General features: G+C 43.5%; 2 protein-coding genes across 9 annotated transcripts in view; both read right to left on the reverse strand.

The window, feature by feature from the left end:
* The window catches only part of TMSB4X (thymosin beta 4 X-linked), a 50,317-nt gene that overhangs the window by 20,779 nt on the left and 5,627 nt on the right, over positions 1-23,911 (reverse strand).
* The window catches only part of TLR8 (toll like receptor 8), a 41,630-nt gene continuing 27,309 nt past the window's right edge, over positions 9,591-23,911 (reverse strand). For 3 of the 8 annotated variants that reach the window (XM_089904795.1, XM_022559819.2, XM_089904796.1), the window contains 2 exons: positions 23,113-23,176; positions 9,591-16,232 (listed from right to left, as the gene is read on the reverse strand). In XM_089904795.1, the coding sequence (XP_089760921.1) occupies positions 13,119-16,226 (3,108 nt within the window). In that variant the 5' untranslated portion in view covers positions 16,227-16,232; positions 23,113-23,176 and the 3' untranslated portion in view covers positions 9,591-13,118. Of the gene's footprint in view, positions 16,233-23,109; positions 23,177-23,911 lie in introns of all 8 variants that reach the window. The other 5 variants (XM_022559817.2, XM_022559821.2, XM_022559823.3 and 2 more) reach the window with 2 other exon arrangements.

The following is a 23,911-nucleotide window of genomic DNA, read 5'->3' on the forward strand; positions in this document are numbered from 1 at the left end:
TCCGAGCCCTGGTCCGGGAAGATCCCACATGCCGTGGAGCAACTAGGCCCGTGCGCCACAATGACTGAGCCTGTGCTCTAGAGAGCCCGGGAGCCACAACTACTGAAGCCCACGTGCCACAACTACTGAAGCCCGTGCGCCTAGAGCCCATGCTCCGCAACAAGAGAAGCCACCGCAGTGAGAAGCCCGCGCACCGCAACGAACAGCAGCCCCCGCTCGCCACTAGAGAAAGCCCGCGCGCGGCAACGAAGACCCAACGCAGCCAAAAATAAATAAATTTATTTTTTAAAAAAGTAACCATCAATCTAAGGTGGTAGGCTTCACCGTCCAATGCGAAGGTTCAAAGGGACGTGATGCAAAAAAACTGCCAGATCACTCAAAAGCCGAAGTGCAGCATGGCTTCCTCTTGGGCAACCTAGAAGTATTTGAAGGTCAGCAAATACAACCCCTTCATTCAGAGATGGATAAAGTAAATAACAGGCTGGTATTCTTTGGGAGCAGTGAATGGAGGCGATTTGAGAGAGAAAAAAACTGACTTTGCTTTATGCTCCATTTAAATCAGGTTCCCATTTCTCTGACCCTGTGCTAACTGTTCCTTCCTAAGGTTGGGGTTTTATTTGAAACTTGCTTAAGGCAGGAGGAATCTAGTTCGTGGGCGTGGGGATTTAATTAACACAGGAGCAAAGGCTCCCATCTAACAATGGTTCCCAGTCTTGGCTGAGCACTAGAATCACCTGGGGATCTTTGAAAACTCCAACTACCCAGGTTGGATTCAGACCAGTGAATCAGAAGCTCTGGGGTGGGAAACTCCCAGCTGATCCCTACGTGTAGCCCAGGAGAGACCCACTGCAGCCCAGTTTATTTTCCTCACTCCCACTTTACATTTCTGTTTCTGGGGTTTCCTGCTGTTTATAAAGTGTCTGTTTGAGAAAAGCTTAGCATCCAGTTACAGTTGGAGGCCCTGGCTGGGCAGGAGGTGAAAGGCCTCAGAACATTTTCTAGAACATGTTTCAGGGAATAAAGAAGCCCCACACTTAGAAAACCAGTTCTCCCAGCCTCCTGTAACTTCACCAGGAGCCAATAAAAAACTGGCACTTGAGTTTACTGGTTCCCGTCTAGATTGATTAAACCTAGAAATTGCTGGACAAACCATGTACGGTTTTATGAGAGAGAGCCCATTCTCTGATGTGCACTGATCCAGACTTTTATCAGCTCTCTTAGTCTAAACACATTTGCTCTGAGGCTGTGGTAGTACTGGCTGGAGGAGGATTGGAGTTCTCAGGCAGGTGAGAAGCTAGATCTCAGAGTAAACAATAAGGGTTTCCACACCCCGAGATCCTTGTGAAGCGAAAAACCAAAGCTTTAGGCAGACCGCGGCTGCCACCTGTCGGCGGCGATGGGTGTCGACTGCTGTGGCAGAGTGAGTCGCACGCCCCCAGGTGGAGGTCAGTCCCAGCTGGACCCCACTCACGCTGTCGCCCCATATTCACCAGCAATGCTGCAGGCAGAAAGGACTTCTCCTTAAACGTATCAGACGGGGTAATGCAAATAGGGAGACACACGCATCTAGTAGTTTACATTATCTTTGGACCACGTTCACTTGCCACTTAAATGAGCCTTCCTTTTGTAATGTTTCATGTTCTGTGATCAGAAAATCGTGATCATGTGTCCAGATTAGGGCCTAACTTGAAACTTCTGGCCACTGGAGGCTGGGAAGGTATGCAAAGCCATCCTGATGAGTTGAAGGGGCAGGGAGACCAGAAAAAGCCAACCTGTCACAGTAGCTGTTTGCTCAAACTATATCCCTTCAACATTGTTCAAAGGGACATCATTAGAAATGCATTCGTTTGGTTTTAAGATACTGCCCTCCGTTAACAAACCATGGAAACCTCTGGAAAGGTTAACGTGTGCATCATTTATATAACAAACATATTCATCGGATTACTTTCCAGAATTTCACTCCGCATGTATTAAACAACCGCTCTAAGGCCTTCTCACTATTTATAGAATTGTCAGCATTTCTGGGTTTATCGTATGTGGAACTACGGAGGGCTCCACTGCTTCAGTGAAAATGGCAGCCACTGAGGCAGGGCTGGAAGAGAAGTAATGGAATATCAAGAAGTATCGAGAAGGCTGAGTCGCACATAAAGTGAACGTGTCACTTTCTCCACCAAACTAGCCACTTTTAGGCCATGTGCATCATTTATACAATAAACATATTTATCAGTTCACTTTCCAGAATTTTATTCCACATTTATTAAACAAATGCTGTAAACTGTGCTTGGCACTTGGGAGGATACAGGTGTGAGTACATTGTGGTATAAATGTGGAATAAACTCTCTCCTGTTTTTTCCAACTTTAATGACAAAAGTGGGCAACTTTTTATAATCCGTAGCCAATGGATAGAAACTTGGACTCTAAGAATTTAGTAAGTTTTTTTCTTGATAGGTGTAGCATATAAACTGTGGGAGGGGGTGCTACTGGCATGTAGAGGGTAGAGGCCAGAGATGCTGCTAAACATCCTACAGTGTACAGGACACCCCTCCCCCAACAAAGAATAATCTAATCCAAAATGCCAGCAGCGCCAAGGTTGAGAAGCCCTGCCCTAAAGGCTCCCACCATCACCCAAAGTCAACAAGTCAAAACTGAAAACCAGTTCTCCCCAAAGTGGCCCGATTTTACAACTGATTCCTCATTCTCCTCCCAAATCTGTCAGCCTAAACCCTGGAAACCTTCCTGGGCTTCACTCTATAAATCCATTTAGTCTCCAAGGTGTGTGGATTTTTGCCTTAGAACCTGTTTTTGACTCATGTCTTCCCATTCTCCTGAGTCTAGTCAAGTATCACTCTGCAGTATCATTTGTCCAGGATCATCTCTACTGGATTTGTACTCCTGGAGTTCAGGAATCCTGTACTTGCATCTTTAAGACCTCCGTGTCCAGCACCATGCCCAGTGGGTGGAACATTTAGGGAGAAATATATAGGAATATATAAGGAGAAAGATTTCTGGATCAATAAAAACAAATTTCTAACAATTAAAGAAAAATGTATACATAAAAGTTAAATGCATCTTTTTTTTTTTTTTTTTTTTTGCGGTATGCGGGCCTCTCACTGTTGTGGCCTCTCCCGTTGCGGAGCACAGGCTCCGGATGCGCAGGCTCAGCGGCCATGGCTCACGGGCCCAGCCGCTCTGCGGCATGTGGGATCTTCCCGGACCGGGGCACGAACCCGTGTCCCCTGCGTCGGCAGGCGGACTCTCAACCACTGCGCCACCAGGGAAGCCCCAGACATAAATTTTAAACTTTGTTTGGGAAGCTCCACTCAATCATTGTTGTTACGTGCTCCCTATCTCTTAATTTGCTTATTATATACATGTCAAACAGTAAGTTCTAGAGATCATAGGTAATATGTGGGTTATTACAGCCTGTGAAGCAGTTTATTTTCTGCTCCTTCCCTCAAATGCCTCTGAACTGTGGCTTTTCCCACTCACCCCATCCTTCCTGTTCTTTCTCTCCCCCCCACCCCCAAATAACACAGCTAATACCTGTTCACCTTTAGCTACCTTTTAGCCTATGTGCTGAACCAGGAGAAGGAATTCCCTCTGAGGAAATCTTCAGGATTTTGTCTTTTTTGTGTTTTTTTCATGAGGTGACGCCTTTCAGTGGCCCTGCCATTATAAAATGGAGAGTAGGAAAAAACATGTAAACAGAAACAGAGAAATTGCTGTGTCATGCTCATTTTCCTCACAATTTCCTTGTTTTAAATTTTATTAACTAAATTTCTTAATATCTACTAAGCAGTCAATGATGACCATCTTTATGTATAGATACTTCTCCACATATACTATATGTATACATTTTACATACATGCACACATTTCATATTGGTTTCCAATGTAAGCAATATTGCTAGAGTGTCCAACCTTGGTTAGATCTGGTTGGCTGATTCAAAGGTGGAAATTCTTCCAAGATTAGAGACTAACTGCTTTAGTCATTCCCACTGGATCTGACATCTTTGAAAGCACAATATTCCTTAATAAATCCCTAGAGAGCTCGTTCAGCCACAGCAAAGTTTAGCCCAATCAATGGAAGTATCATGTCTGTTTTCAGTTCATGTCAAGTACTAAAATTATCCTTTACATGGCCAATGATGCTTTAGAAATGAATATTAACCGCTTTATCCTATACCAAAGAAGATTCTATCATTTTTACAGTTTCATTATTTATTACTTCTCAATTATAATCTGCTTTGTTGTCACTTCTCTTTAGAAGCCATAATGTCCCCTCTGGAGGCCCGGTAGGGCCAGTTCAAGGAGGCAATCAGCTGGATATAAAGGCCTCAAGGCACGTGGCCTAGACTATTATTTTGGGGGCTTTTAGAACAGAGCAATCCATGTCAGAATAGCGACTGTCGCCGTGTAGCTGGGAACATTTCCAGGGGCTCACTATGTTGGATGACTCTCTAGCAGGCCTTCAAATCCCTCTTGGAGATGGAAATGCCTGTTAGGAATACTCTGATAGCCAAGCAGTTCCCAAAGCTATTTGACCTCAGGAGAATTTTTGGTGGAGAACGCACTCACTGTTATTATGTATCTGTTTATGGATCATCACATGATCTCTATACTGTTGCACTCAACTGACTTCTTCGTCTATGCTGCACTTGCTCTGAATCACAGCCCAACAGTCAGAGAAGAATGCAAGTGATTCTTGCCTGGGCGCAGAACCTCATGGACTCGGCATCACGGCATCCAAGATGGTTGGCGCTATATAGGACCCAACTGACAACCAGCATGCTTGCTACTGGGAGTGGGAAAGGGGGAAATGGAGGGTTAAGAAGCTCCCCACCACCACAGGCACTGCAGTGTGATATGTGACAGTGTGACCTCCTGCTTATACCACATCTGTCCTGGCATGCAGCTGGAGAAGTCTATCTGAACCTTCATTCATGCATTCATTCATTCACTTGAAAAGTATTTACTGAGAAGTTTATTGTGTATCAAGCATGGTAATGAACACTGGGGACAGAACGATGGATCAAGACACCTTCCCTCGTCCCTGGAAGCCACAGTCTAATGGAAGACCCATGTGTTAATAGCACTCTATCCATTTCTCTATCATCTACACAATAAAACTAGTGATCAATGCTAAGATGATAGTATAAGTGAGATTTAGAGGTTAGGGAATAGCCTCTGTAAGTGATATCTAACCTTTCCCTGTAGGATGAAGAGGAATTAGGTAAGTGAAGCCTGGAGGAAGAGGTGCCTCAGGGCAATAGCACGTGTGGAGGCCCTGACGCAAGAGGGTCTGGTGCGTTCTCAGCGTGAACCAAGGCCTGTGATGGGGACGCTTAGAGAGGAGGCTGGTGGGGCAGGAGAATGGGAGGTTATGGAGAGCGTTGTGTGCCTTGTTTAGGAATTAAGATTTTAAAGTTAATTCAGTACTCACACCTTTTACACGAATCACTGGCTATTACTGAATTGGAGGGACCAGAGTGGGTACCAGGAAGCCAATGAGAGATGCTCGTAGCTTGGATAAGGCATGTTGATGATGGAGATGAAGACGGAGGACAGATGGGAGACAAATTTAAGAGGTGAAGTCAAGACTGCTAGATGAATGGTTGGGTGTGGGGGTGAGATGCAGGAGTCGACAGTGAGCCTCGGGTTTCTGGCTTGGGCACCTGCATGTGAGCTTTTCCTGCAAATCCAGACATCGCTCTTGGTCATCTCTGAGCTTCTGGTGTCATCATTACTGAGATAACTAGAGACTTATTCCTAAAATAGTCCAGGTAGAATGTCAAAGGAGAGGAAGACTGGGAAGGTAAGACAGAGGGATCTTTTTTCTCTACTAGAAGTGCGTTTCTCACTAGAAATTAAAAGGCTCAAAAAATAAACAGCTTCCCAATGGCAATGTTCTACTATCATAAGTGGGGTTTTTGTTTTTCTGTTGGAACCTCTAGTCTCTTCCCTTTGCACACTGAAGGGACATTTATAAAGACCATTTTCCATTTTGAGTCTTTGGCAGAGGAAATCCTGAGATGCCTCCTGCAGGTTCAAAACACAGTTATCCCTTCCCTTGTTCCTCTAAGACTACAGTGTGATTGCTGAGTAAGACATGGGGCTTTACCAATTTCCCCATTCCCTGAAAGCACTCAACGGCAGAAAGGAAGAGAACACAATTGTGCAAACTTCTTTTGTACTAACGGGAAATAATGGATACTATTATGGTTTTAAGTTCAAGGATAATGACGGTGGAAACCTGGCCATATCAGTATAATAGCTCTATTAATAGCTGAGAGGGAAATTGCCTTTATTCTTCCAATATTCATAAATGACTTTCCCTTTCACAAGGGCATTTTCAACTTTCGTGGAGTTCTGAGTGATTTCTAAAGAAGAAAAGCCATGGTTGTTGTTATGAGTTGAACTGTGTCCCCCCGCCCCCAATTTTATGTTGAAGTCCTTCCAAACTCCCAGTACCTCGGAATGTGACCTCGTGGGGCTTCCCTGGTGCCGCAGTGGTTGAGAATCCGCCTGCCAATGCAGGGCACACGGGTTCAAGCCCTGGTCCGGGAAGATCCCACATGCCGCGGAGCCACTAAGCCCGTGCGCCACAACTACTGAGTCTGCGCTCTAGAGCCTGCGTGCCACAACTACTGAGCCCACGTGCCGCAATTACCAAAGCCCGCGTACCTAGAGCCCGTGCTCTGCAACAAGAGAAGCCACCGCAGGCTTCCCTGGTGGCACAGTGGTTAAGAATCCGCCTGCCAATGCAAGAGACAGGGGTTTGAGCCCTGGTCTGGGAAGATCCCACATGCCGTGGAGCAACTAAGTCCATGCGCCACAACTACTGAGCCTGCGCTCTAGAGCCCGCAAGCTGCAACTACTGAAGCCCGTGAGCCACAACAGCTGAGCCCGCAAGCCACAACTAGTGAAGCCCGCGCGCCTAGAACCCCTGCTCCGCAACAAGAGAAGCGACTGCGATGAGAAGCCCGCGCACCGCAGTGAAGAGTAGCTCCCGCTCGCCGCAACTAGAGAAAGCCTGCGCGCAGCAACGAAGACCCAACGCAGCCAAAAATAAATTTTAAAAAAAGAATGAGACCTCGTTTGGCAATAGGGCTGTTGCAGATGACATTAGTTAAAATGAAGCCATGCTGGAGTAGAGGTGGACCCTTAATCCAACGTGACTGGCGTCCTTATAAGAAGAGAAGCGACACATAGAGGGAAGGCAGCCATGTAACAATGGAGGCAGAGATTGAAGTGATGCGTCTACAGCCAAGAAACGCCAAGGACTGCCAGCAAATACCAGGAGCTAGAAGAGGCAAGGAAGGATCCTCCCCTACACGTTTCAGACGGATCACTGCCCGGTAGACACCTTGATTTCAGACTTCTAGCCTCTGGAACTGTGAGACAATAAACTTGTTTTTAAGCCATCCAGTTTGTGGTACTTTGTGATGGTGACCCTAGGAAACTAATACAGTTGTAATGTTAGAAAATAACGTAGAGATCATGTAGTCCATTCTACAAATGAGGAATCATGCTCAAAAGGTGGAGTGATTTGCTATGACCAGACCTGGGCATTTTACAGAGGCCAACAGAGATCAGTGCCAAAGAGGGATTTGGCAAATCTTAACCAGCTCCAAGAAAAAAGCAGAGGACCAAAGTGAGCTGATAGAGAGGACTTCAAGAGTGAAGAGTAGAAATGCCAGGAGCTTCAGACATGGTGGGGCGATGCTAGAAAAGCCACCCAAAAAAGGGCAAAGAAGACAAATAAGGCTGTCAGTAGATCCACAGAGTTGTACAACCATCACTAGAATGAATTTTAGAACATTTGCCTCACTCCAACAAGAAATCCTGTTACCATTTGCAGTCACTTCCCATCTTTTTACAATCCCCCAGCCCCCAGGGAACCACTTAGCTAATTGCTGTCTCTATGCATTTGCCTATTCTAGACATTTCCTATAAATGGCGTCATACAGTATGTGGTCTCTTGTGACAGGCTTCTTTCACTGAGCATCAGGTTTCCAAGGCACATCCATGTTGTAGTGTGTGTCAGTACTTCCTTCCTTTTTAAGGCTGAATAATATTCCGTTGTATGGCTATATCCCATTTTATTTATCCATTGGTTAGCTGATAGATTTTGGCCATTTTGGAACCAACACGTATAAGTTGTTCAAAAAGCATTTGTCCATTAAGTAGAAATTGTGAATTGAAGAAGATAGATGAGATAAAAGGTGAGATATCCCAGGCCCGATACTCTTGTATTCTCACCACCAAAGATGGTAATAGGGGAGGATGGAGCCTTGAAAAAGACAGAAGAGGTTTGGAATGTGTGAGGCCTATTCTATCTCAATAGAAGGGGTCTGAGGACCTAATTATAGCTAAAGTGTTAATGCTCTAACTCTTGGCTCCTTTAGGATGTAGCAATGAGCATTGTGTGGAGGGTTTCCAGTACTGTGGTAGGACCAGCTGGAGCATGGAGGCCTGGCAGACCTCCCAGAGAGTCCTTCACACACACAGATGTTGACTGCTGGAACACAGCTGCTCCTTCCCACAGCCCTCTCTTCCTTCCCCTCTTTCACCCCGAGTAAACATGCTCACCTGAAGCCCGGACTTGGAGAGGGGAGAGCAGGCCAGTCACCATTGGTCCAACGACTCCGCACAAGTGTGCTCTGACACAGTGACATCCGGTGCACACAGTAGGTGCTCCCTCAATTTTTGTTGCATGAACAGTGTAAAATATCTGAGTAGGAACCAGCTGCATCAAAAGAACGGAGACTGCCCTCTGAGACGGAGTCTCCACGTGGCAGGAAATGGTACTGAGTGCAGAGAATGCACCCCAGGGTGCGACTCAGCATCAGTCTGCAGACCACTTTATCACTGCACTAAACTTAGTCTATAAAGATAGGTATACGTGAACACGAAGATATAAGTATTTTCGAATTATTTGTAATACCAAAAGATTGGAAGCAATCTAAATGTTCAGCAATAAAGGATGGGGAAAATACCTTCTGATACATTCATATAAGTCAGTACCATGCAGCCGTTAGAAAGGAAAATATACACTGAGAAATTTTAAGTGAAAAGAGCAAAATGTAGAAGAGTAGTATAGAGTCTGCTCCTTTATAGTAAAAGAGCAATTAAAGGCTTAGATATGCAAACTGAAAGCTTCTAGAAGTTGTGGCAGAGACTGCTAGCTATCTCCCAAATCTCTTCTCTTGCTTCCATAGTTATATTTGAAATATATATATTTCCCAGCATACCTTGCAGTTATGTGGCGTCAAATAGGTCCTCACTAATGGAAGGGGAGCAGATGTTTGCCGCTGTTGAGTCTAGGCCTTAAGACACTGGTCTGAGTATTCTTCCTTGTTATTTTTCCCCCTGCCTACAGTGGGAACCCACCCTTACCGGTGACCCTGCCTGGACCATGGAGGTGATGCCAATTCCCTGCGGGACAGCAGAGCAACAAGAGAAAGGAACATGGGATCTTGAATGGCCATGTAGAGCAGAGCTGCCCTGCCAACCCAAACTATTCTCACTGGAACTGTTATGGGTGTCTCAGTCCGTCCAGGGTGCTATCACAAAATACCAGAGATCGGGTGGCTTATAAACAACAAACATTTATTTCTCAAAATTCTGGAGGCTGGGAAGTCCAAGATCATGGCACTGGCAGATTCAGCGTCTGGTGAGAGCACGCTTCCTAGGTAGCTATCTTTTTGCTGTACCGTCACGTGGTGGAAGGGGCAAGGGAGGGTTCTTGGGCCACTTTTATAAGGGCACTAATCACATTCATGACGGATCTGCTCTCATGACCTAATCGCCTCCCAAAGGTCCAACCTCCTAACACCATCACCTTGGGGGTTAGGTTTCAACATGTGAATTTTGGGAGGACACAAACATTCAGGCCATAGCGTACGGGATAAAGAAATAAACTTCAGTATTGTTGGATCTCTTGGTTACAGCAACTGAGCTTTTACACTTATAATACAAAAGGATACATAAGAACTATTTTTTTTTTTTCGCGGTACGCGGGCCTCTCACTGTGTGCCCTCTCCCGTTGCGGAGCACAGGCTCCGGACGCGCAGGCTCAGCGGCCATGGCTCTCGGGCCCAGCCGCTCCGCGGCATGTGGGATCTTCCCAGACCGGGGCACGAACCCGTGTCCCCTGCATTGGCAGGCGGACTCTCAATCACTGCGCCACCAGGGAAGCCCTACATAAGAACTTTTAACAGTGATTGTCTCTAGGAAGCGAAGTTGTGTTGGGAGGGAGACTGAAATTTAATCATACATCCCTTTGTAAAATTTGAATTTTTAAAAGCTTGTATATGGGTATTATCATATATTCATTTAAAAATAACAGAAGAAAAAAAAAAAAAGAAAAAGAAAAGAAAAAAAAAAAGAAAAAGAAAAAAAAAAAAAAAAATAACAGAAAACAAAACAATGCTTTCTCTTTAACAAATTAGAGGTCTGGGAGACACCGCTTCGGCAAAGATCCCCGGTGCTTTCCTTACTTGCTGCAAGTAATAATCCTTCCTTCTCCTGCAAAACATAACAAAACCAACCAACCAACCAACAAAATTACAGTTCTGATTTTACCAAAATGGTATCTTAAATGAGGAATGAATGAGTTTCAAGAACAAATGTTTTTATTAACCACTGATTTCACTACCTTCACTTTATGAAGATGTTTGCTAAGGAAAAGGTAAAATTGTCTGTGACTTTCATTAACTTGTCATTCTGTCAACAGGACACTGCCAAAGTATGTGAGCTTAACATAGACCTGTAATCACTACCCCTGAAAACATGTACATGTTTATTTTACCAAAACAATCAGAGAACACAGGAATGAGCTTCTACCAGACAACAAGTTAATGTGGCATCCACAGGAACGAGCTGTAACTGCACCCCACCATGAATGGTCCTGCTTTTAGATACTTGTCTTCATGCCTCAACAAATGCAAGCATAAATACCTTTCTATTAACATCATGGGCACAGCACAGGGTTCAACGTGACAAAGCTAAAATCGTCCTTGACTGATTTCCACTTTGTCCATGTTACACTGAGACACATCATTTCGTTCAGTTCCTTAGAAACTCATATTTAAAGATAGCTCATGCTGCAAGATTAATTAAGAGACTGTACTTAAGGTAGTATGGTGCACTGGAGATTTTTCTTCTTTTCATTCTAAAGGGACTTTACTTTCTTACGCTCGAATAATTTCCAGTTATTTTCAGTTCAAGTTCATAAGGTACCTCTTCAAGATTCATACTACACTGGATAGAAGATGCTATGGACAGATGCAGAGGAACCAAGGGGTAGCAGAGGTGGTACGGAATGCCAACACTGTTACATGTGGCAGAACTGCATAAAGGGTACCGACAGGTAGGCATTCTGACATTACGTCTTCTGAGTAGGAACTAAAGATAGAATTTCTCTGTTAATAATTATCTTAATGTACAAACGTTATGAAAACTGTTCCCCCTTTGATTTCCACCAAAGCTTTTTCTTCCTAAGTATTCTCCAAAAACCCAGTGTTGATGGTATTTTATTTTATTTTTTAATCCCCCGGGCTTTTATTTATTTTTTAAATTATAGTTGATTTGCAATGTTGTGTTAATTTCTGCTGTACAGCAAAGTGACAGTTATATATACATTCTTTTTTAGTATTCTTTTCCATTATGGTTTATCCCAGGACACTGAATATAGTTCTCTGTGCTGTACAGGAGGACCTTGTTGTCCATCTATTCTATATGGAATAGTTTGCATCTACTAACCCCAAACTCCCAGTCCATCCACTTCCCCCTTGGCAACCAAGTCTGTTCTCTGTCCATGAGTCCGTTTCTGCTTCGTAGATAGGTTCCTTTGTGTCATATTTTAGATTCCACATATAAGTGATACCATATGGTATTTATCTTTCTCTTTCTGACTTACTTCACGTAGTATGATAATCTCCAGGTGCGTCCATGTTGCTGCAAATGGTGTTATTTCGTTCTTTTTTTATGGCTGAGTAGTATTCCACTGTATATATGTACTACATCTTCTTTACCCATTCATCTGTCAATGGACATTTAGGTAACTTATTTTATATTATAGATCTGTTTCCCTACTGTGTATTTATTATATGCTTATGATGTGAAATGAAGCATTTTAATCATTAATTTCATGATTTACAGCAACAGCAACTGACAGATACTCCAAATGCTTCTAATTTAGCTACACACTTTTAAAAAATGGTTAAGAAGTAAAAAAAAAAACAAAAGCAAAACACTTTAAATACCATCCATCTTAGCCTTTAAATGGCATCTAAACCTTAGAAGTGAAATATTATAGCCAGTATTTATAAAAGTAATTGTAAAAGAAGGACTACTGCAAACACAGCGTAATATAACCACATAGCCACGGATATATGATAAATCTAAATAGCAACTTAACATCAGAAGTATCATAGTTGCAAAAGTTCTGAGATATTGAAATGAAGGTATAGTAGGCCAACTGCTAAGATGGCCACAATGGTCCCCTCTCCTGGTATTCACCATTTATGACCAAGATGGCAGGCTGAGCGAGGCTATCACAACCGCCCATCTCGGTCATGGACCACTTTTCCAGGACTGAGGTGATCACTCCCATGGAGCTGGCAGGGCTGGTGATTTAACTCTAACAAGCAGAATATGGCCAAGGTGATGGGTTATCACTTCCCTGATTAGACTACAAAGATGGCGACTTCCACGGTGTCAGCAATCTCTCTCTCTTGTTGGCTTTGATGAAGCAAGCTGCCACAGCAAGGGGTCCACATGGCCGGGAACTGAGGGCAGCCTTGGGCCAACAGCCCAGGAAGAACTCAACCCTGAAAACCACCACATGAGTGTGAGCCCAGAAGTGGATGCTAACCCTAGCAGATGCCTGTGGCCCTGGCTGACACGGCGATTACAGCCTTTGAGAGGCCCTGAGCAGAGGACCCAGCGATAAGCCACGCCTGGACTCCTGATCCAGAGACTATGACATAACAAATTGTATCATTTTAAGCCATTAAGTTTGGGGGTAATTTGTTACACACCAAGTGATAGCTAAGACAGAAGGGTCATTGCTGTGCATTCTTAGTATGTTGGTGAACCCGGACTTAACATCAGTTAGTACTGCTTAATGGAATTGACATACAAATTGTTATACCGTGAATCATTTGCAGTTAAGACGACATTTTTCAGACTCTGCCAAAACAAGCCTTCCGCCTTGGGGTTGTCAGGCCACTGGAGGATGGAGCTCTTGCAGATCCTCTGCCGCAGCCTCAAATACTGCGAATGCTGCAACACTGGCTCCAGCAGAATAAAGACAATCACATCCATATTCTCATCGATTAGCCTCTGCAAGGCCAAGTAGAAAGCTGTTTTAAAGTTCCAGTTTTTGGCATACTTTTTGGTTAGAACAAATATTGTTTTCCTGCTTTGGTTGATGCTCTGCATGAGGTTGTCGATGATGGCGAGTCCCGGGTCCCAATCCCTTTCCTCTAAACAGAGGAGCACATTTTTGTCCTCACTCTCTTCCAGGTGGAAGCGCAGCTCATTGATCACCCAGTCCGTGACAGAGGCATCTTTGGTGTCATAAGAGACGTAAGCATCGTAGAAAGTCTGGGATGTGGAAAGAGACCTGTAGCCTTTTACCTTAGCTAAGCACATATGATAGAGAAACCAAGCATCCCAGTAAAACCAGTGATGAGCCAGGGCAGCCAGCATAACTGAGATGGTGACAAAAAAGGTGAAGAAACAGAATATTGCCGCAATGGTATCTGAAACACAAGTTGTGAGCTCTAGACTCACAATACTCTTGCCTTGTTGATCCCCAGGACTGGCGCAAATGACATCTGTCAGTCTGGGAATTGTGACGTTCAGATTCCCATCCATCCATTCTCGAAAATCTCCGATGTCACAGGTACAGTCAAAAGGGTTTCTACCTAGTTCCAAAATGGCTAACTTGGTGGCGGTCTTAGTTTCAAACGTGGATTTGTTGATCATCTTGAGCTGGTTGGCACTTAAATCGAGGTGTGTCAGACTGCTGGCTTCGGAAAGAAAGCCGGACGGCAGGTGGGAAATCCTGTTTTGACCCAGGAGCAGTGTCTCAAGAGAAGATGTGAATTTCGATAGGCTGTCAGTTACGAAGAACAGCTCGTTCCCACTTAAGTCAAGCAAGCAGAGATGAGGAAACTGCTGTAGTAAGGACCAGTTAAAGAAATTTAACCTATTATCATTTATATATAGTTCGGTGAGACTCCGGGGCAAGTTAAGGAAGGCTTCATCGGGGATACGCTGAAGGTTATTAGAGGCTAAATGAAGCCGTGTCAGATTGCTGAGATATTTAAAAATTTGCCAGTACCTGACATCTTGAGCATTCCACAAAAGGTCAAGGCGGTTTCCACTGAAAACTAGTTCTTCCAGGGACATGCTTTTCAGGTATGGTTCTGTTAAAGTAAAAATACTATTGTAGCTCAAGTTTAAAACTTTCAGCTGAGTTAAATTTTGAATAAAGCCTAGACGGTGTGTTACCCCTGCTATTCGGAAGTAGTGCGCATTGTAGCTCAGATCTAGAACTTCTAACAATGGCAATTCGCTGAAAGCAGCATCATCATCAAAGTCTAGTCTGTTGTTTGTCAAGTCCAAATACTTGATACCACGCAAAAGTGAAAACTCAGTTCCATTTAACGCTTGACCGTTGCCATTTGAAGACAGATTTAAACAGGAAATGTTCCTAAAACCTTCAAATTGCTTTATCCCAATAAAGAAAATACTGTTCAAGCTTAAATCTAAGGCTTTGCCGTAATTGGAACATTGTGGCTTTATCAAAGGATTGGTGTCATGATAAAAATTCGAATGTGGGTCAAACTCAGTATCTGCTGACCGTGGCTTAAGGATATGCCTTTGGAAAGAGGGGCCATTTGCATTTTGTTGCTCGGTATCGCTGACCAAGGGTGATATTCTGTTTTCGGACAAGTAAATGATTTTCAGGTTGGAGAACGACTGGAAAACGGTAAAATCAATTTGCTTAATAAAATTAACGCCCAAGTTGATAGCCATTAAATTTGAGAGGTTCCTCAGGGGCTGGAAATCTTCGTTTCTAAGTTCCTGGAACACATAACCTCTTAAATGCAATATCTGGAGAGATGTAAGCTTCGAAAATTTTTGAGAAATATTAATGTACTGTGGATATTTTTTCAGCTCGTAGTTGTAAGATAAGTCAAGTATTTCTAAGGAGGGCAGTTTTGCCAAAAATTCCCCAGAGGCTATTTCGTCCATTAAATAGTTGAATTCGAGATGCAGCACCTTCAGATGATGCATGTTGTCAAACCAGGTCGCAGGAACCTTCCGGAGCGAAGTGCTAGAGAGGTTTAGGTAGCGAAGTTGGGTCAGGGTTTGAAAAGCAAGAGGATGTATCTGAATTGAAGCACCTCCTTTGCAAGGTATGCAGGGAAATGGCGCGTTAAAACATCTCGGGCAGTTCCCACTTAAATCTAGTACTTTTAAATTTCTCAGTCCCTTGAAGTCTTCTTGACTGATGTTTTTGATCTTGGTGTTGCTAAGATAGAGCTCTGTTAGGGAGCTTGGCAGTTTGGGTGGCACGTGGAAAAGGGGATTAAAAGATAATGACAGCACCTTCAACTTGGTAAGGTTTTCAAAGGTTCCATCTTCTACGGCAAAGGTTTCATTACAAGCAAAGTAACAGTTCCAGCCCAAATAGAGACTTTCCAGATTCCTAAGTCCAGAAGTGTTCTTTTTCGTTAACACAGTTATTCTATTTTGAATTAGACTAAGTTCTTTCAAAGATTTTGGCAAACCAGCCGGCATTTCTTGTAACTGGTTGTCTTCAAGCAGTAACTCCCTTAGGTTTTTTAGGTTGAGAAATGCCCCGTCTGTAATAGTCATACCGTTCTTTACAGCAGGATTTTCATTCTGGGGCCACAGCTTGACGTTATGGTTTAGATCGATCTTAGTCAGGTTTTGCAGCCCTTGAAATGATTCATTTGTTATGCGCCTGATGAAATTACCAGATAGGTCTAGTTCTGTCACACTTTTGTCCACTGTTTGGGGTACCTCGTGTAATTGACGATTGTTACATTCTGCAATAACGGAGCCATTTCGTTTTGTCTCATCGCAAGGATAGCTTCTAGAATAATTTGCTTCAGCGAAGAGCTCACAGGAATCAGAGATTAGCAGGAAAAGGCAGGTCAGAAGCAAAAACTGAAGAGTCATGTTTTCCTAAAGAAAATCAAAGTGGAGTCACAATATGAGAGGGGCAATATTTGCTGGGCATTTCATGATGAAATTCACAGTGCTTCAACCATACTTGGCCTGAGTTTTGAAGTGGGAGTTCTTTTAACTGTTAAATACACTGCATTAAATTAGGTTCCAAACGATTTTAGTTTTTGACCGTGTTCAGCTTCATGGTGCTCAAAGAAGCGAAAGATGAAGCTATCTGAGATGTGATGACAAGAAAACCTGAAAAGCTTTTGCAGAAGCACTCATCAAGATGCCTCACCACAATAACGGGCCTGATGCTGGACCCTGGCTATGGTTCACGCCAGATCTATAGCACAGCAAGCTATACATCTGTCGCTTCGACCTATTAGCATAACTCGATGAAACTTTGGCCAGTCCCAAGGAGAGTCCAGATCCGGAGATGACTCTTACCTTTTACCTACACAGCATATATTTTATTGGTATTTCCCACAATTTTTCTATACCTCTATGATGGTATGTATCAAATTCTCTTATGTCCTAGCATGAAAGTGGACATTTTCTGTCGATAATAATAGCAAACGAAGTGTCACGTTTTACGCCAAACATAAACATTTTCTCACCCATGTTTATGTTCCCAGCAACAAACGAGATAGGTTCTATTATTATCCATATTTTGTAAGTGAAGAAACAAACTCAGAGACTTAACTAACTTTCAGAAGGATAACACACTGTAGAGGGGAGACGAGTCCATCTGATTCCAACATGGCATCTTTAATCACTAACCGTCATGCTACACAATCTCATTTTGAAATCTTTATGCCAGAACAGTTCCTCAAATGCAGACAGCACTCAAAAAATGTTTTCTAAGGAGGCTGCTATTTATATGTCCCTTATCATACAAACATTGGCATGAATAGCCATTCTTCTGCTTTTGTAAACTTCTGTGGGGAAGACATGACGTTTTATATTTTTATGCATCCTTTGTAACATTTAGTAGAGTGCCTCACTTTCTGCGACTCTTTCAGGGACTGAATATATTATTTTGGTAATTATACGAAGCAATGAACAGATTAATGTGATTGGTATGATCAAGGGTTATAGTCAAAAAAACTCTCAAAATCTTATTTCGCCGGGTGTGGAGACCAATCTTTACTAAACTATTTTTCACTAAAGCCCAACTCACGTCCTTATTGTGAGTTAAACCAAGTACGTGCTTTCTTTTTAAATTCTCCTGGAATTTAGGGTTAGTGAACTAACAGTCACTGCCATACCCTTCCTATATTAGAAAAGGTTTTTACATGGATGTTGAGTATTCTGAGGATCAGTAATTACTGCCATTTGTAACAGCTAAGGAAAAGCCAGCTTCTTATGAGATGAAAACTAAAGTGGAACAGAACTTCCAGACATTTTCAATCTCTCGTAGTTATTTCCAACTACAGCACCATCAAGGTGCCGCTACTTAATGTTTAACTTTTACTAAAAGAAAGCCCTGCTTTACCTGGTGTGGTAGGCGGAATTTTAAGATGATTCCTATGACTTTTGCCCCTTGGTATTACTCCTGTAATTATGTTACATTATGTGACAAAAAGGAGATTATCTAGATGGCCCTAATCTAATCATATATGCCTTTAAAAGCAGAGAGTTGTTTCTGGCTAGTAGCAGAAGGAACAGTCAGAGAGATGGGAAGCAGGAGAAGAATTGGACACATAACTGCAGACTTAAAGATGGAGGGGGTGGGCCCCTGACAAGGAATGCAGGCAGCGTGTAGAAGCTGACAGTGGCTCCCTGTTGACAGTTAGCAAGGAAATGGGGGCCCTGATCTTACAACCACAAAGAACTAAAGCTGACTGACAGCCCAAATGAATTTGGAAATGGATCCTCAGCCAGAGCCTTGAGATAAGAGTCCAGCTGGCCAACACCTTGATTTTAGCCTTATGAGACCTAAAGCAGGGAACCCAGGCAAGCCCACCCAAACTCTAACCCACAGAAATTTAAGCTAATAAATGTGTATTGTTTGAAGTGTTTCAGTTTGGGGGTTATTTGTTACACAGCAGTAGAAGACTAATACATCTAGGTGGACTTCCCCGGTGGTGCAGTGGTTAAGAATCCGCCTGCTGATGCAGAGGACATGGCTTCAATCCCTGGTCCAGGAAGATCCTACATGCCGCGGAGCAACTGAGCCTGTGCGCCGCAACTACTGAGCCTGTGCTCTAGAGCACCAGAGTACCCGTGCTCTGCAACAAGAGAAGCCACCACAACGAGAAGTCCGCGCACCACAACAAAAAGTAGCCCCCGCTCACTGCAACTAGAGAAAGCCTGCGCGCAGCAACGAAGGCCCAACACAGCCAAAAATAAATTAATTAATTTAAAAAAAAAACTTAAAAAAAAAGAAAACTAATACATTTAGAAAATGTGTGTTACAAGATGATTCACAGCTTGAAAATATGCAGCTTTTGCAGATGCCACTCCAGGTCTCAAAGTTCTACATCTCCACTGGGAGACACAGGTGTGCCAAGGAGGTAACGAAGCTCGGGGATGCGAGGAACTTTGGCAAGTAACCCAGGCAATATTATGTTTGCTCAGCACCTAAGCAGATCTGAGCCTATGGGATTTCCAAGTGTGAACATTTTGGAAGTTACTTCCTGACTCTTCCTTGTCCTCTCCTAGCTAGTGGGTGGCCTTGGGGGGGTCTATCTGATGACACGCACAGCTTATTAGTTAGCTCTACAGTCTAGTGGGTTAAACAGACGTGAGTGAAACACAACATTACGAGATTTCAACGGTGACACAAAGAAGTAAGTGACACTAGAAGAGCCTAAAAAGAGGAGGATTTGACCTCTTCATGGAGGCTGGGAAAGGTTTCCCGAGGAAGTGGAACTTGAACTGTGATTTTAAGGTTGATTTGGCATGTATAAAACAGAAAGAGGTCAAAAGAATGTCCCAGCGTATGCAAAGGCCCTGCGTGTATTCCTTTGATTTTCCCGTGCTGTGCCTTCAGAGGAGCCCTGGACAGGAATCAAGAAGGGGCATGGTGTGGGCCTGAGACAAAGCACACCAGGTTTCAAGTCCTCAAAGTCGACCGAAACCTGCAGAGAACTGCTTGCAACAGTAGGACTCAGAATAAGAAGCGGGGCTAAGAGGATTGGAATGGCACGTGAGAGATGACAAATAGAGATGTTGCAGAGGTCCTCAGTATCTCCATGTCACTACAATCAATGGACATTTTTCAGTCCTCGTCTGAACGAGCACGTGAATGTAAGGGACTGAAAGAAAGTCAGGGATGTTAAGAAAAGATGAGAGTGGACTTTGATCTTGATCTGAGGAGCAGTGCAAACCTTTGAAGGTGGTACCATGCTCATTATTCTACAGTCATCACTGGCAAGAGGGCACAGACCTTCAGGAGCAAGGTGATGGTAGCGTGAACCAAGTTGGTGGTGATGGAGATAAAGAGAAATGGATTCAAGAGATACTTAGGAAGTAACACTGAGAGACATGGCAATAGATTATAATGGGGAGGCTGGATTATGAGGGAGAGGGAAGAATTCATGGTGACTTCCAGGTTTCTGGTCTGTGCAACTAGATGAATGAGAGAGAGAGTGCCATTCACTGAGGGGAAAAGATCATTTGGAGCTGGGGAAGCGGGGAGTGAATAGTATTAATTAAATGTGACATGCTGAACTTGAGCTGAGTTTGTGATCTTCCAGTGGAGACATCCAGTAGGCAGTTACATATGTGCATCTCAGACTCAGGAGAGTTCTGGTACAGGGATGAATTTGGGAGTCATGACAAGTACAGCCATGAGTGTGAATGAGATCATCCAGGGCAGTGGAAGCCATAAAGGATCTTCCACATTTCAGTTCTACAACAATTTTAGCACCTGTTTTTCTAGTACTTTTATGATTTCATTTTCCTCTATTGAAATATCTTATCCCACTGAAATTGTTCTGGCATAAAATGTGAGGTGGGGACCCACATTATTTTTTTCTAAATGGAGACCTGGTTGCCCCACCATCATTTATTGAATAATCTTTTGCTCACCAATCTGATTGCTCCCTTTATCATATGCTAACTTTCCTATGTATTTCGATCTATTTCTAGACTCTTATTCAATTTCTCCAATCTCTTCATCATTCACATGCTGGTACCACATGTCTTAATAATTACAGTTTTTAGGTATGCTGGCATCTGATAGGGCAAGTCCTGTTCATCATTCTTCTTTTGTGAATGGATCACTCCTATCTTACCTTCTAACAGGTTCTCACGGGTGTACACTAAAACTGTAGATTTCTATATATTAATTTTATACCAAATCGCTATATTAAATTCTCTGATTATTTGGAATAGTTGCCTCTCCATGTGATTTTCTTGGCTAAGCAATTAAACCGTCTACAAATAATGATGATCTTCTTATCACCCTTTATGCAATCTAATTTATTTTTATTGTCTAATTGCATTGCCTAGTTACTCCAGAATCATGAAAAAATAATAGAGCAGAGGTCAAAAAAAAAAAAAAAAAGCAAAGACTGACCAGTTAAACCACACACAGATGTAAATTCTGCCTCACAAAAAGCACAGTAAGCAATGCCAAAAGTGAAATAAAGTAGGAGAAAGTATTTGCAGTTCATATCACAGATAAGGGGGTGATATATTTGATATGTAAAGACTTTTTAAGCATACCTGAAAAGACAAATTATTCAATAAAAAATGAACAAAAACATATTAACAGACAGTTCACAGAAAGGAAACACAAATGGCTCTTAAACAAAGGAAAATATGCTCAACTTCACTCAAAAAATTACACTGAGATACCATTTTTCACTGATTCTACTGTGTAGGTGAGGCCACCTCTAAGATGGAGAGAAATCTGTAATATCTATCAAAATTGGAGAGATATACTTAGACTCAGCAATTTCAATTCTAGAAGCAGATTGTAAGAGAGACCCTCACATGTACAAATGCCTATATACAAGGATGTTCCATGCAGGGCTCTTAGCAATAGCAAAAGACTGGAAATAATCTAAATGCCTATGAGTAGTAGTCTTGTTAAATAAACCAGGATGTTATATTCATACAATGGAATACTATGCAGCAATTAAAAAGGAAAAGGTAGCTCTATATTCACTTATTCATTCATTCAAAAATATTTATTAAGCATGTACTTTATTTTGGGGACAGTTTTCAAGCTGGGAATATAGCAATGAACAAAACAGATGAAATTACCTGCCCCTTTGGAGGTTACATTACAAGATGTTAGATGGTGGAAAGTACCAGGGAGCAAAATAAGGATGGGAAAGGGGATGGTCATGTAGACTGTCCCTCAGTTGGGATATGTCTGACGTCTTTGTCATGATTAGACTGGGGTAATGGGTTTGGGGGAGGACAACCTGAGAGGTCAAGTGCCACTTGAGTCACAGCTCACCGAGGGCACATACACAACTTTCACTGTTGGTGTGGACCCTGATCACCTGGCTGAGGCAGTGCTTGTCAGCTTCCTATTATACTTTTTAATTATAGCTTAATAAAAAATTTTTAAAATTCATTTTTAAAAAGTCCCCTGGGGAACAGATGGCCAGGTGGTTGCAGGCTCTTCTCTTAGCGTGGTAAACAGAGTGCTGTTGGTAGGCAAGACACTTTTATGTGGTTACTTGGGGGGGTCCAGAGGACAGGGCGGTGCTGTGCAGCCTTCCTAGCCTCAAGTTAAGGCCTCAACATCTAATTCCAAACACGACTCTCACACAACACTGAGCAATTGAGGAGAAAAGCCTCTAGGAGGCGCCAGAGACCAGAAGAAGAGCCTTTTGACACTTCAGGATGGATATGGCCTCCCAGAGAATCTGAGGCAACTTAAAACAAAGCTTGGAACATGGAAATGAGCAGAACATTGCAGAAAGGATTTCTGAGTGAAGAGCTTGAGGTTCCTAACTCCACCCTCCCGAAAATGTGTCCTGAGGTAAGAACAGGAGTTGACAAGTTCCAAATAACTTCAGTTTGAAGAGAAGTACATGGACAGGAAGAGTGGGAGGCGGGGAGCAGGCAGTTAGCAAAGATGTTGAAGAGAAAACCCTGATTGTTCAAGCCTCTCCATCCACCTCAGGGCCTCACAGATGCAAAACGGACTGCAAGGGCTCATCAACATTCAACGGGCTCTGAGGTGAGAGAGCAGAGCCCAAAGCCCTGGGCAGCAAGAGTCACACCTTTCCAGCCAAGTTCCTCCTCTTGGCCACACCCATGCCTCTGGCTTCCAAAAGTCTTGGCTCCAAAGGACATCAAAGGGAACCAGGTCCCAGAGAACTAAGAAGGATACTGGAGAGAATTTATCCCCATTAAGGTGTAACCAATGAATAAAAACCATCCAGCCTGCCAGAAGAAACATGGCAACTCAGCAAATAAAATAGAGAAATGGCAACTCTGTAAATAAAGGGAAAAGGGGCAATTATGCAAATAAGGTAGAAAGTAAAACTATGCAAATAAAACAGAGAGAGACAGAGAGAGAAAGAAAGAGAGAGAGGAAGAGAGGAAGAGAGGAGGGAAGGAAGAAAGAAAAGAGATTTCTGTTGTTTGAGGCTGACAGCTGAAGGCGCCCATTAAAGTGAGAGCAAAGGGCTAGGAGCCTACAAGGAGAGAAAGGGCATGAGAGGAGACCACAGCAGACAAGGAATGTGTATGAAGTTGAGGAAGATGGAAAGCAGGTGGATGAGTGGTAAGTGGCACAGCAGAGCAGAGAAGGCTAAAGCCAACCAGAGCGAGGTCAATTCACAGCATACAAGCCCGGAAAGGCTCCGGGGCTGGCGGGCAACAGTCAGGGTGGCGGTATGCCTGGCAGGGCTGCACAGGGGACGGGTTGAAAGTCTGCATGAGAAGTTAGACCCCTCCTGATTCCCTCCCTGAGACTTACTACCTCGAAAGGTTGAATCCAGAGCCTTCGGTTCAGGAATTCAGGCACAAGTGAAGGCAGGGGCAAACTGTCAAAAAGCAAACAGGAGGGTTAAAGCACAGTGTGTATCTGGAGCGCAGAATCCCATCCTCTTCCCTCCTCTGGCTCCGGGGCCTCTGACATCCACCTGGTTTATAGACGCCCCACTCCAGCACCCCAGGCAGGAGATTGGAGCATCTCATTGGGAAGATGGACAGGCACAGCAGCAGGGCCACGAGTGTAAAATTTAAGGGGACCCCCAAAAATGTAGTCATCAAGATGAATATAGTTTTAAAAAAGTAAAGTCCCTGATGGACTATGTATCAGTATTAAATAACGACAGAATCGGACCCTGCACTTGCAAAGCAGTGTTTCACCTGCCTCACCCCATCCCGGCTCTGGTTCCAAGAAAACTTGATTTACCGAAATAGGCAACCAGCCTGAGGACCAGAGTTTGCCTATTTGATTTTTAAAATACAGCATTAAGATATTATGTATGTTGATTGCTGAGCTTTTGGGGACCCTATCTCCCTGAAATTCTCCACCAAACCAAGTGCTTCACTCTCCTCACCCTAGCCCTGGCCCTGCACCACAACAAAGATCCCCAATCACACTGGCACACCCTAACCAGAAGCTGGCTCCCATCCTAGGCTGGGACCTATCCTTGGGAAGGCCAGTCCTTGCAGCTGAAGCTTCTCATTAGCTGTTTGGTGTCTCACTCCTGAGTATGAAATAACCGTCAGCGCCAGTCACCTGGAATTCACCCAGCATCAAAGAAAGATGG

The sequence above is a fragment of the Delphinapterus leucas genome, chromosome X (genome assembly GCF_059928025.1).
Source record: "Delphinapterus leucas isolate spDelLeu-1000000601 "Yukka" chromosome X, BTC_Dleu_Yukka2, whole genome shotgun sequence".
Classification (NCBI taxonomy): domain Eukaryota; kingdom Metazoa; phylum Chordata; class Mammalia; order Artiodactyla; family Monodontidae; genus Delphinapterus; species Delphinapterus leucas.